Genomic DNA, 16,930 nt, shown 5'->3' on the forward strand with positions numbered 1-16,930 from the left:
CATTTTGCGACCACACATGCACTGCTGTTTTAAAAGTAGTTACAAGGGTATACTGTTACCCACTGGAGCCACAGGACAACAGTATGAAGTGATAGTGTTGCTTTGATGAATAACAGGTGGCTGCTCGCATTTATTCCTCTGTGTTATAGCGTTGACACCATTGACATACAAAGATGATGTACTGTAAGCATTGGACAGCACAGGAAACACAATAGATTAATGTTCGTGTTTCATTTGGATGTGACCCCACTATTTGAGAAAAGATTAAAATAAGATCCATCTAACTGTTTCTACTCTTGACTCTATGTAGGGAAGTTTAACTGAAAATTTGCTCACTAAAAAAAGTTATTTCAATCCAAAATGAATCACTGATGTCCATCTAGTGAATAATACTGCTGCTCTTTGTCATATGATGCGAGTATAAAGATGAGTGCATGTAGAGTTCAACACATGCGGTGCATATTGGGGGTCTTTCTTCAACGGGTGCCTTGTTTATGTCTTTAGAACTCCAAAGGTCTTTAAGTTGTCCTGACGATGGTCCCTTCGCCGAAACATTTTTCCACATTTTGTCACTTTTAGCACATGGAATACATCTTTTTCCTTTCACCCGCGTTGACCCAATGAAATAGACCATGAATTCAGGTTTGACCTGGGTCACCATGTCTGTCTGGATTGGGTATAAAAGATCTCTGTACAATGGTAAGTAGCTGGTTACTTGGGCTAATTCAGCCTGTGTTTATTTTAATACTGTACATTGTTGAAAGGAAACGCTCATAGGCACATGGTGGTCATTGCGGTTGGTGCCAAATTTGAACTGCTACAATAGTGGAGCATACAAAGCAGCCTTGTAGCAGAAAGTGTTCGCTTACCATCTGCTGCTGAATGGAGTACATTTGCGTGACTTAATAACAAGGTTTGCACCATACCTGCTTTTCTGTAATCTGTACTTTTAAAAACATTTTCCACCATGCCAATCACTGACCTGGGTGTGAACATTATACCTTTGCAATGTCAGACATCAGAGATTTCTTGAATCTCCGTTCTGTGGAATTTCTATCCCATCCCAGCATCCAGAGGAGCTGCCAGCCCTGCCAACTAAGAAGAAGCCTTTGGAGATTAGGCCAGGTTGTGGGGTTTTAGAGGGCGTTTACTTTGGACATGGGAACAGCAGATCATGCATGACTTTTATGATTCCCCCTATGCCCGATCATTGCCGTGCGAAATAGATGAACTGCCATGATGAAGTGCCAGGGTATGCAGTAAGTATAGGGAGTTTTTTGTAGCAGCACTAACTGAGACATGGCTGTACCAGGACATTCCTGTCAGTTTTTGCTTAAACTTTATGGCTTTTACCTTCTTCACATGAACAGGAATAAAGTGTCTGGAAAAGGTAAGTATTAAAGCAATTGCACATTCATAGACAAGAAAAAATGACCCCAGTACAGTATATTTATGTACTGTAAGAAAACCCCTGAGCTAATCTGTCCAAGCATATAAACACCATCAATTTCCTTCAAATGTTGAGAAGACTTTGAACAGTTGTAGCGCCACGATGCAATGTTTTTACAAGCGGGTCTACGACAAATGTTTCTATTGATGAATCAAGTAATTCCATAATAAGTACTTCTGCTATATTAAAGAGCAATAGTAAATATACAAAATCAGACATAATTCCAATTAATGCTATGTCATGTATATGAATTTCTTGCCTATAAATCATTTAGACTACAATGTACTGTACAGGAAAATATTTAACAAATGGAGGCGAAAACAAGGAGCTGAGGGCGGGAAGGGTTGACGGAATAAAGCAGTAACTTAATATGACTGAAAAAATGAACACTTCTAAAGTCGTTTCCCCTATCATTACATCATTTCACATCACAAGCTGAAACATTGTTTTAGGTTTTTTAAACATTACTCTTTTCTGTCCCTCTTGCTTAATGTTTGGCATCAAACAAATAATGAAACGGTTTTCATTGTTCTGCTAAGCATCGTATTTGTATCATGGGAAATGTGGTCTGGTTCACAAATTCCATTATTACATAAAGGTTTCACTGTCATAACTACAAATGTGGATTTGTTAAGCTTGTTTTTCCAGGAATTTTGCTCTGGTCACCGCTCTGCAATTTCCCATTTACACTTTTTTTTTGTTTAAATGTTGACGTATGTTTTTAGTGTCCTGTATTTGTTGGATTTATAAGGTGCATATGGGAATAGTATTACATTTTTCATCTCCATACCAACATAATGGGTTGCTTTCATGTACAGTGTGTTGCAATGCTTTTAATTGCCACTGGTTAGATCATAACATGATCCATGTCTCGAATTTCCTCCATTTGTCAAAAAGTGGCAACAACTCTCCATAATGCTATCGTCGGCCACAATATTTATGTGGCTTAGTTTCATGTGGTTCTCTTTGCGTAAAACCACAATGTGATGATTGCAGGGTAAATAAAGTGGTCACCACATAATGCTCTCCTGGAAATCCACGCTTACCTTTCCATTATGTTTGAAAATCTTCCAATGATATGTACCAGAGAGAAAGTATTGAAAGGTGTTTCAGTTAGGATAACTATCTTTGCTATGATATGTTAAATATAATTGAGTTACATTTGCAATTCTGCTGCTAAAAGTGTATAGAATCTAATACATTTTTATCATTTTGACCTTAGCTCCTGTCTAAATAATATTTCTTGCATTGGCAGATGTTTGCTAACAATGTTAATGTTTAAAGGTGTGTAGTGCCTGTTGACCTCCCTGTAAAATCTTAAGTCATGGGCGTTGATGTGCGTCAGGCTCTTTTGGAAAATTGTGGATAATTTGCTTTCATGGATTTTGTCATTGCCCTAACTGCTCTATGAGTCACATCTCACTCAGCAGCAATGCATCCCAGTGGCATCACTTTCCTCTGCTCCTGGACTCTGTCATTCAGTGCTAGTACAGGAAAAGTCCAGATGGATGCTGTTTTATATGTTTAGCATCACGCTGTTTTCCCCTTCAAAACAGCTTCTTTATACACCATTTTCCCCTTTTAACTATGTCTCACCACTCTCTGTGTGAAGAATTCTCGGCTCCTCTTAACATTAGAGGTATTTACTAAACTTTAACCAAAGCCCCCCCTTTTTATACGACTTCCTCTGGAAGCCTGCACATTTCATTGAACGTTTTTTTTTCCTTTGCCCTGCAAGACAAGTTGGACACCCTTCTGTGCTAATCGCAGCTGTCATCTATCTTTGATAAGTGTGAGCTGACCAAACAGTGTTTTCGATCGAAATATTCTCACAGGCGGCTTTTGTGTCACTAAATACAATGGAAATACCCTTTTGTCATCAAACAGTGACCACCGGGGCCAAGCTGTCAGTGAAGCACTCATGGGTTCAATTACAGGAAGGCAGGAGGTGAAAGCAGGAGCCAGCGGATTCCAGGGCTTCTATCTCAAAACTTAAATTACGTAATCTTTATTAACGGTAACCTCTTCCACCTGTCGGCTCTGTTCGAACAGAAGGTCCTCCGTTTCAATTGTAAAGATGTTATCCCTTTCGCTTATTTAAAGGGATTATATTTCCTTAAGGTGCTTACTTAAAAACAAACATAACATATCAAAGAATTGAAATTAGAAATGGATTCACTGTGATTGACTTTTTGATTGTTATTTTATTTCATTGAACCATTTTATTTTTTATTGTGAGAAATCTGCATTTATTATCCATTGTTAAACCAATACTTATGGTGCTTATTAACTCACAGTCTAGCTTGATTATTAACACAGTTTGAATTGAAATGGTATGCCTGACATTCCCCCTAAGCCATTATAAAATCGACATGGGGTGGATATTACCCTAATTTCAGAAACATAAGGCAAATGTTTGAGTTACCATGGTTCGGATTTCAAAATAATACAATAGAAAATGACTTGCTTAATTCAATTAAACCTGGTCACGTATCGGGGTTAAATAAACTGTTCCATATTCCAATAATGAAGCAGACGGTATGCACCAGAGTGTCTGGCTCTTAGAGTGGCAGACTTCAGGCCCTCGCAGACGTTCAAGAGGTCTGGTGGCTTAAGCTGGTTATGGCTACCATGCGGCGTCTGCTGTCGCACTGTATGCAGGTCAGGTTTCGGCCGTCTGCTGACCACCCTACGAACCAGTAGCTGGGACACACAGTCCTTCAGGGGAAGAAGAAACAGATTAGCTTTGATCCCTTTTAGAATGATTATACCGCTTTGTGTCAACACAGCTGGTCAAATGGCACTTCTTCAAAAAGACTTTTCGTGACATTGAAATGTAAAAGTTGTTGTGTAATAGGACAGAAAACAAAAAACACTTGTGACCCCATTTGGCATTCCATTGTGTGCTCTTGGCTCTGTGGGTATCGGCATGATTTCAGGCATTTGAGTAAAGCTAACCATTAGTTAAGGTTAGTTGAAAGGCAAAAACTTTGATATCATTAAGCTATATTCTGTTGGACTTCCTGTGCATTTATTTTCATAGTATGGGTTCTACAATTCATTTGAACACAGTGTAACCAGTAAATATAAATATACAAATAAATACTTTTCAGTTTTTGACAGACAGCTCACATTTTGCTGCTTGAAGACTGATGCAATCCTTTTGTTTGAACATAAATTCCATTGTTTAGAAGAAAAATCAATTAAAGCATGAGTCAATTTCAATAGAACAAATCTGAATAAATCTATCACAGAACTGGCATCTTTCAATGGAAATATGTAATGGATAATTTCACTGGAAAATGTAGTCAATATGTTGCCTGCGGAAAGCCAAGTCTTTCCAAAACACATATACATATCTCGTTGTCCACATGGCAACAGCAGCATTCCAATGAGGTAGCTGTCAGGATTTTTATTTTTCTGTGGAGGGCCACTAGAGACACTGCGTTCTGTCAACCTTTTGACCTTAAGGTGAGGAGCCCAGGAGACATTGGTAAACATTGGTGGAATTGTTTCTCCGGCTGATTTCTCAATGGCCCCTTAACACTCCAAACTGTGTTGAGGAATAAGAAAAATAACAGATAATTGGGAAATGATGCAATAAAGGATATAACATTTCAACAGAAACCTTATTAAAAATTCAGATTCATTATGTTTTATTTGATTATTTTACTATGTGCAAAGCCACATTCCAAAGCACTAAGCTTAGTGATAAGCTTCACTGAGAGAGCTCATTTTGAAGAAATTGTCACGGGTTGCTAAGTGTTTCCCCATGCCGCAGCATCTGCTCAGTGATGAAACAACTACCTTTTTGTCTTGACATTTTCAGGGAAATAAGAGACAAAGAGCTAGTCAGATGGTGTCAGAGATGAGTTCAAACCTCCGTTAGCCAAACTCATCTCCAGGCAATCTGGAACAAAGTGGGTGAGGTAACTACTTCTTATGCCTCAATGCTTATCTCATTTAGTTATGAGACAAAGAGGCCAAAAACTGTATTGGATAATGACAACATTTTGCTCCTAGTCCTAGATTTTAGGCTTCATTTGAGATTGTGTCACAAGATATTTATGATCTGTTGATGTCTTTATGAAAGATGGAGCGCATGTAATATCACAACATGTATCAAAGCTCCGTACCTCTGGGCTTCAGCCTTAAATACAAAAAGATGTGGCTTTGAAGTTTAAAAGTAATGTAAGATTTCAGTATCCAGCAGCTACATTTGAAATATAACCCATTTTTACAAAAGGTTGGGTGTTTGAATTCTCCCAACATTTTATTGTCTTTTATTTTTTGTCTATTTTTGTTCGTTTTTCATCAATTTATTTTCCATTGATAAAATTCATTGCCTTAGGATTTATCTCTAGTTTGGAAAGGGCTTATAGAAAAAAATCCTCCTTGTCTTACCCTGCTTTCATAAACAATCTGGTTCACGTGTCGCCAGTCAGTAGTACAGTATCATTTTCTTTCAAAGCCCAGTCATGCTGCTCAAATAAATAAGCAGCTGAAAAAATAGGAATCTTTTGGCCCATTTATGTCAATCATCTTCTAATTGCCCATAACCGATGCCTGAGTGGGATGTCGGTGAAACTTTTTGAAACCGACCAAGAAGGAAAACAAAGCTAGTTCATGCTACATTGGTCACTGTGATACAATATACAAAGGAAGATTATTTGAAATAATCCATTTTCCCTCAACACATTTTTTTAAGGGGAAGGGTTGTTTTAGTATTTTTTTTTAATTTCTTGGATGACCATTTATTTTGCAAAATGAAGTTGTTATTTCTAAATGTAATAGAAGTTATTTAAATACTTGAAAATGCTGAATGTGTCAAATGTAAGCAATTGTTTCATTTGCAATCTTTTTACAGATCTACTTTAAATACATTTTCATTAATGAATAAAGCGGCTCTTCCTCTAGGCTTCCACTGCTTTTAAAGAGATCATCTTAAATGAATGGTACTATACTTAATGTACACTTACTTTCTTAAAATGGCTTTCCGGTTCCATATGGCTTTTGGAAGTATTTGTTTCAGAGACAACGGTTGGTTGGGGTAAACCCCAAAAAACCCTAACCCCACACGTTTCTTATCGGTATTCTAGGAGGAGCCCTGTGTAGTGGAAATGAGTCCCCCAAGGTGCTGCACAGTTGGGTTCATTCTGCCTGGGAATATTCTTGATTGCATTTTGGCAGCCCTAAGAATGAACAGCTCTTTAGGCACAAAGTCCAAAGAAGTGTCAGACATGTAGTTTGACTTTTCCTGCAGTGGAGCAATTGTAAGGATTTGTAAGGATGGTGCATTATTTCATGCTACTAGCAACATTCAACTAAATGAAACCATAAACCAAATAATGTAAAGCTTTTTCTGTAATGTAAAGGGACTAAATGGACTATTTGCCCAACCCTTATGGAGCTCAAGCTTCTTCCACGGCCGTCGACAACCTCCCGTTACGTAGCTGGCTGTAAATCAGTTCATAACCTTTGCCAACAATTCATAAGATGTTTTAACAAACGTTCAAACTCTCAAATATGCTAACGGGATTAAAAGAAAAGGAAAAACAGAGTAAATCCATTCAAGTTACTTTGGTTCATTTTTAACTTAAGCTGTGTTTGGATAGCCATTCCCATTTTGAACTTATGTTCAACATTAAGGAATGGAGTCAGCGCTTGGCAAGCAAAGCACCCAGAAATCAGTACGGATCAAGTGGGTATCTTCCTAATTAAATTAGATTAAGTCCAGTAGTGAGGCCCTTTTTTCCTCTGTGAGATTCACGTATATCTAACCCTCTCTGGGGGAAAATGTCTTCAATTTCCTTTGAGTTCATGCTCTCTTCTCATTTGAAAAAGCCAAGCCACTTCAGAAAACTTGAGATGGGGATTATGGATTATATTATTGGAGTGGAGGGGATTGGATTCTCTTTATAGAGCTTTGAAAAGAAGATCCATTTCTACTCTCTTGGTGCTTTCTGACCCAAAGTAATCATTGCTTAATGTATTATATTCATCAAAATCACAGCACACATGTGGGTTTACTGTTTGCAGTTTGATAAATCATTTGTCTTACACTCTTGAGACTCATAGTAGAGTGTAAGTGATGTTCTTCTCTCTGTTGAGGTTGTAACTGAGTCTACCTATACCCATCAAAGAGTCAATCAACCTTTCTAAATAAAATAAGCCAAAAACACATTTCATTAATGTCAGCATCATATAGTTTGGTATAGTCTGCTTAAGGTGATTGGTTGTTTTTTTTCTCTACTGCTCAAGAGATGTTTGAATAGCAATGGTGCAGTCCTCTGCTTTTGTAATAGAAGTTGGAATACTCATTCGCAGTCATAGCTGAAAGACAAGCTGTCCTGTCTGTAATTTGGAATAAGGACTTCTTTTGTCTTGTAAAATATTTTATTTAATTCACTGTAAAGATGTTTTGTTTACATTATAGAGTCTCACTGGCAATGTGCATTCAAAAAAAAGTGTTTCAATTATGTATTCCTGTATTCTGTGGTAAAGAGCTGCATGCTAACCTCATCCAGGGTTTGGAATTCAACCTCAAAGAAATCTGATGCACATCACATTATCTAAAATGTCATGGCATGATCTAATAAATCATGATGTTTGTAAAATTTAACTCAAGCTCTTTTCAGACACTTCAGTTCTGAGAAAAGTTCCAGAAAGGAAGTGATACTGCGCAAGTGAGGCCTGACAGAGAGTTTCAAGAAGTTTTTTGCTTGCTACTAGTTTGACGGAGGTTTTACTCGAGTAGGATGTTACGTGAGCCTGGTCATCTGGATGTGTTTAGACTGTGTGCTCGGAGCTGGCAGCCAGATGGCTTCAGCTGAGGGACAATGAAATCTCCAGGGTCCGCAGGAGAGAAAGCCCTTATTCTGATTTGTTTCCTCGGATGAAACCACATCTGGGCAGCTTTAGCATACCTCTGCAGCTTGTGTGTGTGATGGGACATAGAGGCCCTGCAGTTCTTTGTTCACTTAATGCTCTCAGTTGATTATTTGACAACAAAAGTTAATTCTTCAGTCCGATTTAAATCCAAAAAGTATACACAACATACCTGTGTGTGAGTGTCAGTGTGAGTCACAATACTGGATGGTAGTTGTATTTATTTAATACTGTGGGATAGTTATTCATTTGTTGTTGAAAACGTGCATGGCACCTTATCAAGCCCTATGAGAAACAAAAAAAGCTTATTTACTATAAACTCACTTTTAAATTTTATGCTGTCACATTCTGTCTAGTTCGATTTCATTCCGTGTTTTAAGTTTAACACCCTCCATCATTTGCTTACACCGCCTTCTTTTGAAATTCATTCCAAATGCTACAATCTGTGAAAGAACAATATTAATTGTCACACAAGACTAAAAGATATACAAGATATCTTGTGTTAATGTTTGGTTTGGCAGAAATCTTTTACGTGATATGAAACAGGATTTTTAACTGGAGTGGTCAGATTAAGGCCAGGCAGACACAACTTGTGACTTGTGTATCAATTGTAATGTTAATTTAAGATAAGATGGACCTTTATTAATCTCATATAGCATTTTCAGATCCCTTATTCTCCAGTCCCAACCATTCTGGGCACAGTCAAATTAATGGAAAGGAATAATGAATCCCAATTCATAAGGATTGTTGAAGTGTTTGTACTGAGAAGTTGGTTTTTCTCGAAAAATAATATTACGCTGATTTACAGACATCTCCACAAAAGTCATTTTGGGCACCATGGCATCACGTGTCTGAAACAGAAGTTGCAGTTCCTACGTTTGGCCACTATGAAAATCTGCTCCAACGCCAGAATCATTTCCTGTGGGCTTGGACTGGATTCTAACTACTTAGCTAACAAGCAAGTTAAAACATTATACAGAAAAGGCATAATGGAAGCGGACAAATACATGGGAAATTATGTGCAGTTAATAATGAAAGATTTCAATTTTTGATGTTGTGTATACCACATTAGGGGGGCATTCACATAGACACTTCTCATGATCACGATAAACAAATCCTCATTTGAAGGCAACATATGTTACATATAGGAAATAGGAAATGTATTCCAATCAGTTCCACAGAAGTTTAAAATTGTAAAAACTGCACCAGTATTGGTTTTATGATTTGTAGCAGCAGTGTTCATTAATAATCCAAATTCAGATTCCAGAATTGGTATCAGGAAAGGATTCTCAGTTCTATTAAGTCTTTCTTAGGACACATAAAAGGCACATGATTGGCAACTTGCAGCATGGATTGCCTGAAGTCAACGAGTGCTTTTTCAAAGTTATTTCCAGTGGTCAGATTGTCTCCTGTTTCCAAGTATATACAAGACAGCTCCTGTTGTGATTTTTTGTTATTTCACCCATCATCATGAAGGCTTGCAGCGGCAGCTCCCTGAGCTTTGGCATGACCACTTGCTGTGCCATTTCATCACATTCTTTGGCCTCTACCCTATGTCAAATCATTTTTCTGACATGTATTCTCAAGTATCCTTCATCAACTTTCGCCTCCTGTCCTCAGGAACTCCAATGCATACCAGCTCTGTTCAAACGCTACATTTTACAGATGTATTGGCCGTGGCTGCACACAAGTTGAGGAAATATAATAGACTTGCTGTGTATATAAGTGTTTCCAGATGTGGTGGCGGTGCAGGTTAGTGGATGGTGTACAAAACGGGAATTGTGGTGTCTTGACAGATAACGCATCATTTGTCATTAAAAGGTGACAAATGTCAATAGGTGCGTTTACTTTCCACATGACCTAACTTAAAGAGGCAACATTTATTCTACATTTCCAAAATTCATGGAAACAGAGTTCTTATACCTAATTTCCACTTCATGGGTCAGTTGACATTTTTGCTATTCTCTATTTCTCCATTTTATTTCCCACTTTTGATCCATGTAGGTGTGACTCTCAGCTGATTGACAAAGTGGCGCCATGTTAAACTGCAGTGACATCAATCCGTTCATCGGCACCAAAATAGTGAAACGTCTGCACTTAATCATTTGTTAATTGTAGCTTAACAGGCGACCATTTTTTTTTGCTTGGGTTGAGTTAATAAAAGTGATGGTTGCTTTTGAGGGTATTAGGCTATTTCTTTCAATGGTAAGTCTGCACAGGACTTCCCTCCGACCAGTCAGAGGTCTTCAATGCTTTCAATCCTTTACCTCCGCTTGGTTGAAACCTAAGGTGGTACCAAAAAAGTACCTGGTTCTATTTACAACTTTTGCTAATGGAAAACAAAAAAAAAGAGGGATAGGAATTAAGTAGAGCCATTGTGTTGGCATTAGTTTACTTACTTGGCAATGGTAAGACTGCCTCATTGTTGGGTTGAAGACTTTTCTTGAAGGCACATTGACAACACACATGTACGGCCAAGACAATTACATTACAAATTTGGGCAGGAAAAACATTTTGTTGCAATCAATGTTAGATTTGGCCCTGTTGCTTGTAAAAGTGTTCTTCCCTGTAAAGGTTAGACATTGGACATACTATTAGCACCCACTTTATTAACAGTCCTCTGAAATCGGATGATGTGCAGGTCTACAGTACCATAGTGTTTTGTAATTGCTTTTGGAAACTACATATGGATTTTAGCTTGGGCCTCAACAAATGGCTTTCTTGTAACCCCAGTAGTCAAAGTCAACTTTATTGTTAATTCCTCTATTTGTGTATGCTATTATTAGTATCTGCATCTATACATTTTCCATATATTGAAATATTGATGTCCTCTAGTGTTGTATTCCAAGTTCTTGTGTTCAAATGCCTCTAAAAGCTTGTCTTTGTTTTTGCCATTTCTTGCAGTATCAACAATAAACTGCAGCAGCCAGAAGCCGCATCTGGAGTGTTGGAGTACGCCATGAAGCATTTTGGAGAGCTGGTGAGTGTTCCTCTGTTTGGTTTCTTTGGTCATATTGTTTTGCCTCACATAAAAAAAGTAATCCTGGTCTTAGGTTGTGTCCATACCCACATTTCTTTCACACACAAACGTACTGCGACATTGGCACCGCAGGGGTGCTGTTGCAGAAGGGCTCATAATTAGTACCTATAGCAACAGCCCTTAGACCTTTGCATTTCACGATGCATTTTCAGTCAAATGACCTTCTCAGTGGGACGTGGTGTCTTGTCCACACACTCTACTTCCCGGCATATCCTTTACCCGCACTCACACGGGGATGAGGGCCATTTGAGACCCATACCCCCAGAACACCCTGTGCTTAATGTGCAGCACATGGAAAAACCATCTGCTTTCCTGATCAGTATTCAGGGGCAAGCAGCAGAATTAAGGACTTCTTGTCCAAACAGACAGGAAGTTTAGACTTTCTTGCATATTTGAATAACTCTAATGGGCTCATGCTGTGTATTACCTAAAAACTACTTCACTACTTTGTGCATCCTAACTTTCCATCGCTAATGGGTTTGTGAGTAATGTTCACACTAATAAACACAAAGTAATTATTTCTTTAAATGTTATTTAGGGTTTTTAAGAAGCTTATTTTTCCGTGACCCCGAACATCTTAGTGTTTCCTGTCCTGGGGAGATGGAGCTCGTCCAGAAATGGAATTACAATGACAAACAGTGTACATGCAATCGACATCATTACACAGGTTTTCCATATCAATTACATTGTTGTTCTGATCCTTCTCCCTTCCCAAATTGCATCCCTCAGTAACTATTTTTTTTGTTTGTTATTTTCGTTTGGCTGTCTCGATCCGCCTTTATAGAATCAGTGCCAATCATTAACTGAATTAGGACGGAACAACTTAAAGAAATATCTCTTTAAAAAACATGTGAACATATTACTATAACAATGACCAGTGTATTCTAAAAAAAACTGTGGACAAAAGTAAATAATTATTAAACTGAGTCATGCAGCCATGACATTCATCATAATGGAATAAATTATTGAACTGTGCTTTTGAAAAAACCTAAACAAAGTATTTTCTAATAGAATGCACCTGCTTGATTTTTATGAAGTGGTTATATTTAGGCTCGAGTCAAGGGAAATGATTTTTCCAAACCATTAGGAACTGTTATGGAAAATGTCTTTGTGAACTTCATTTATGTTTCTCTGTAAAAGCGTGTTGAAAGTGAAAAGACTGTGTAAAAACAGCTTCACCGTGCACTTCCAGGAACCTCGTTGACCGGTTGGTAAGCTTTTACTGTGGGAGGATGCAAGGTTTCCCTGTTCAGTATATGGGTCAGGAATCATCAGTGAAGCATAAGTCGGGAGGGATCTGTTTACATAATCATTGGTTGATGTCTACCGTAAAAGGAGGCCTACTTTTCGATTAAAGAGGTTTAGGGCTTATTCATTAATTTGGGAAACTCCAATAAGTTGTGCAATATTATAATGGAAGTTGTGTTGCTAAGTTTACACTAAAAGAGCAAACTTGCTACCGTCCGGAATGCTACATGGTTACAGTTTCACACAACTACTTTCTGCTTTGATCTTCTAGGAAATCCAAGCCACTTGGTACGAGAAGCTGCACGAGTGGGAAGATGCCCTGGTGGCCTACGACAAGAAGATCGACATGAACAAAGAGGATCCAGAGCTCATCCTGGGCAGAATGCGCTGCTTGGAGGCCCTGGGAGAATGGTACGTCAGTTGTGATAACTGTTGTGAGTTCAGTAGAGCTTCAACAACTTGTACAACTTGTTTCAGCCATTAAGTTCCAGGTTCATTGATTTGTTATCAACTATATACACGTTCACAGTCAGTTTAGTTTTTTGGGGTTTTGGGTTTTATAATTTATATATATTTGTATGCCGGTGTTCTTTGAATCCTTTTTAAAAGTATTTTAGGTTGCTTTCAAACCAGCCTTGTTAATTACGGTTGAATCGAACCCTGGAGCATTTAATCCCTTGGTGCGGTCTGTTTGGGTTTGAACATCTGATTTGAACTAAACAACCAGACTCTGGTCTGCCAAGAAGAGGTGGTGTAGGGCCGCTTGCGTAGTATTTATGCGTCATTTCCGGTCCTGGTTACTGGAATAGTGAGCAGGTTGTGCTGGTCCGCACCAAAAAAGAGGACTATTAGGTGTGAATGCTACCTCAATGTCACATACGCCATTAACAACTTGTTGCAACTCTTGTCAGGTTATTTCTAGAAAGGTGCAAGCTACAGTTTCACTTTCTACTGCCTTTTATAGCTCGGGACCGTACCGTCCTCACACATGGTTTAAGTTATTCCTACCATTTTCAGGCGATTTGAAATTCATCCTACAAACACTGAATTTTTGGGAGACTTCCCAAAGCTTATAAACCGACAGTGTATGTGTTCTTTGAGTAATTATCAGTCTTGCATGGACATTTATATTTTTTAGGAGCTAGATAAAGAGAGAAGAAGCCCTTACAGTCTCTGATGACTTCAGTTATTAACCTGGATGAATGGATAAAAGAAGTGTCTGTGGTAGTGTACTTGTTTTGAGCTATTCAGTCTTTCATTTTATTTGCGTTGGCAGCCTATTCCTACCAACTCCTGACATCAGGCTTTTTATGACTGGGTGAAAAAAGAGAGAAAAGTTCCTCTGAGTTGACCAAAATAATTTTACCAGGAAATGCATGAATGGGGATCCAACGTAAGAGGCGCCGCCAGTCCAATTTAACCTCACCGCAGCTGAGGCTCAACTCCCTAACGGCCGCCCACCTTTAAAAGATCATTTTTCTTTTCGGGAAAAAGTAAGTCACGAGAGGTGCAGAGGATCCAAATATGCGGGTCGTAATAGAGCTTATGACAGTGCGCAGATGTTCACTTGCTTATGTAACCTGCATCAGTGTGCCATTGTTGTACACTCAGTGATTCAGTTTTTTGACAAGAAAGTGTTTCAGGTATTTAATAATAGTGTTGTTCAGCTGAAGAAAGGCTTTGTGTGTCAGTGGGTTTGGCCATAAGATAACAGTAGTCCACATGGAGAGTCAAAAGAGTTTAGACCTAAGAGAAAACATTTTTCCTTATTAAAGTAAGGAGATATGTGTTCTTCGTGATAATCCAAAACTGGTAAGCAGGATTCTTTTCAAATTCAGTCAATTTTTTCGACAGGTGAACTCAAACATTAGTTGAATGTTGGAAAGCTTTGGAACAACCTTTATCCTTGAATGTTCATCTGAAATTTAAATCAAAGGGATTTAGAAAAACACTTGAATTATGTGGTCTCTTGAAATTCACACATCGACCTGCTGTACTGTTGCTGCTTTCTATCTATCTATCAGACTGTGTCTACTTGGCACTCAAACTCAAGCATTTCTCATGTTATGCTCCAGTGATGAAGGCTTGTCGGATACCATTCACTAAAACAGCAACAAAAAATCTGTTCCTCCTTCCCCACTCAAAAATATCCATATTGTACTAGAAAAGACAAATAGATATGATAATAATAGTAAAACTCTATATAATAAGTTCATGATAAATCAAATAACGTTTTTTCTAGATAGATGAGATAGCTATAAAAGCCTTGGCTCCCGCCAGGGCCAGCAAAGGCCCTAAACCAAAACGTTGAATAAGATATGTATGGGGATTATGTAAAAAATCCACGTTATAAACCAAATATAGGCATTTTGGCATGCCATAGCAGGTAAAGCAAAGGTGTAAACGATAACACCAAAAAACTGCATTCCATTTTAGTGAGTTACTCCTGGTATTTTGCATACTGGCTCTCCGTCATGGCTTACTGGAACACTTCATGGAACTGAGTCATCGTTGACGTGTGACGTGAAAACTGTGTACTAGCCTTGTCCAAACAACACAGGTTCAAGGACATTCAGACGGTGACGCGTATGAATAAGTGACGACTCCTGTGTGGGCAGACCTTAGGGTTTTTAGGGTAGGGCTTTTGAAAGACTCTTTACAATGAATGGGGTCTTCTGAGAGTTACTTCAGCATCTTTTCGATTGAAATACCAAAGATGTGAATGATAGCCTGCTGTGTCAAATTATAACTCGAGCTCTTTTTTCCGCTGGACTCTCTCCTGTTTGTCCGCGTCAGACATACGCCCAGTGTACCGGAGCTTTCTGTACTTGTTGCTTTCATGTAATGCGATAGCCAGGCAGCTGGAGAACGGCTTCCCTTCGCTGACCCCTGTCCAAACCGGCCTCTCTTTTTTTTTTTTTGCTCTGTCTGTGCCTTCCCTCTATCTCTCCCTCATCTGACCTCACTCGGGCATCCTATCAGTAGAACATGTGCAGTGGTTTGATCTCATCCTGGACAGTGCTGAACGCTGATTGTTGTTAATGAAGGAATTACCCCAACATCTAAACATCAATCTGTTTGCTGGGATTTTATCTGACTTTCATGGGACGGTACACTGATGTTAGTCTTTAAAGAACAAATAAAGAAATAAGTTATGGCAGATGTAAAATACATGCTGGATAGAAGGACTTGGCTCTTCTGATGAATGATTTATTCAAATGTTGTTTGTGAACCAAAAGAAATACATTTTATATCTTGACATGTATGCATTATTTTAAGACTTGGACTTTCGAAGAACTGTTTTATATTTAGTTTTGCTAAAAATATCAAATTTTAAAGGATAACCTTCATACTTTATGTGGTATGCAAATACAATAAGAATCATTTGGGTTGATTCATAGTGTTACTTGTTAGCAGTGTGTAGAAAAATACTTATTCAACTGATTACCTGATCAATTCAGTAAATGGTTTTCAACTCGTTGTAAGCCCTCAGAATATTCTGATTAGTTTTTTGCACCACCAACCAGCCCCGCCCCCCAAGCTCCCCATGCAAATGAATATGAATATGCCGAATATGTTGGCAAGTGGATTGAGATGCATTCACCTCATTGCACAGTGCTCTTTGCTTACAACGAGGTTGCGTGCAGAGCCTTGCAGTTTATTAATTAGTCAAGTTTTGTTTCTATGGTTTCCTCCCCTGCTAGCTAAAGTCGTTTCACACAGATGTCATCTGATTGTTTGCACTCAGTGGTAAATAAACTCAAAGTTAAAATAATTTGAACTTTGAGTGGTGCGTGTCGAGGAAGTGTTATGATTACGCCTAGTAGAGTTGCAACTATTTCTCCATAGAAACGCAAACAGTAGCGCAGAGCTGCTTTATCACTAGCCCTGTTGATGTAGCTTTTTTTCCGTCTTTGGTGTTTAAATAGTTTTTGGCATATGATGACGTTAGGTCCCACAGAAATAATATTGAAACCCCCTTAAAAGATAGCTGAGATCTGTTTCGAAATAACTGATGTCATCACTTCCTTCTACCATCTGATGCCTGTGGTTAATCTCTTTCAGGGGCCAGTTGCACCAGCAGTGCTGCGAGGAGTGGACCCTGGTGAGCGAGGAAACCCAGGCCAAGATGGCTCGAATGGCTGCTGCTGCCGCCTGGGGTCTAGGTAACCACTCAAAAATAATCCCTCGAGTGAAAATGTTTCTAAAGAAAAGGTTAGCGATGAACAATGCAGTAGCAGTCAGCTGTGTTTCAATAGAAGGCCTTTGCATGGAGCATTTAATCCATCCTCTTCCCGACTCAG

At 38.6% G+C, this 16,930-nt stretch overlaps 1 protein-coding gene across 1 annotated transcript in view; it reads left to right on the plus strand.

Moving 5' to 3' along the window:
• Positions 1-16,930, plus strand: part of mtor (mechanistic target of rapamycin kinase) — a 105,176-nt gene that overhangs the window by 47,468 nt on the left and 40,778 nt on the right. The window contains 3 exon segments of the mRNA XM_063888124.1: positions 11,243-11,318; positions 12,898-13,037; positions 16,692-16,792. Of these exon segments, the coding sequence (XP_063744194.1) occupies positions 11,243-11,318; positions 12,898-13,037; positions 16,692-16,792 (317 nt within the window).

Source organism: Eleginops maclovinus, chromosome 1, assembly GCF_036324505.1.
Source record: "Eleginops maclovinus isolate JMC-PN-2008 ecotype Puerto Natales chromosome 1, JC_Emac_rtc_rv5, whole genome shotgun sequence".
NCBI classification, from domain to species: Eukaryota; Metazoa; Chordata; class Actinopteri; order Perciformes; family Eleginopidae; genus Eleginops; species Eleginops maclovinus.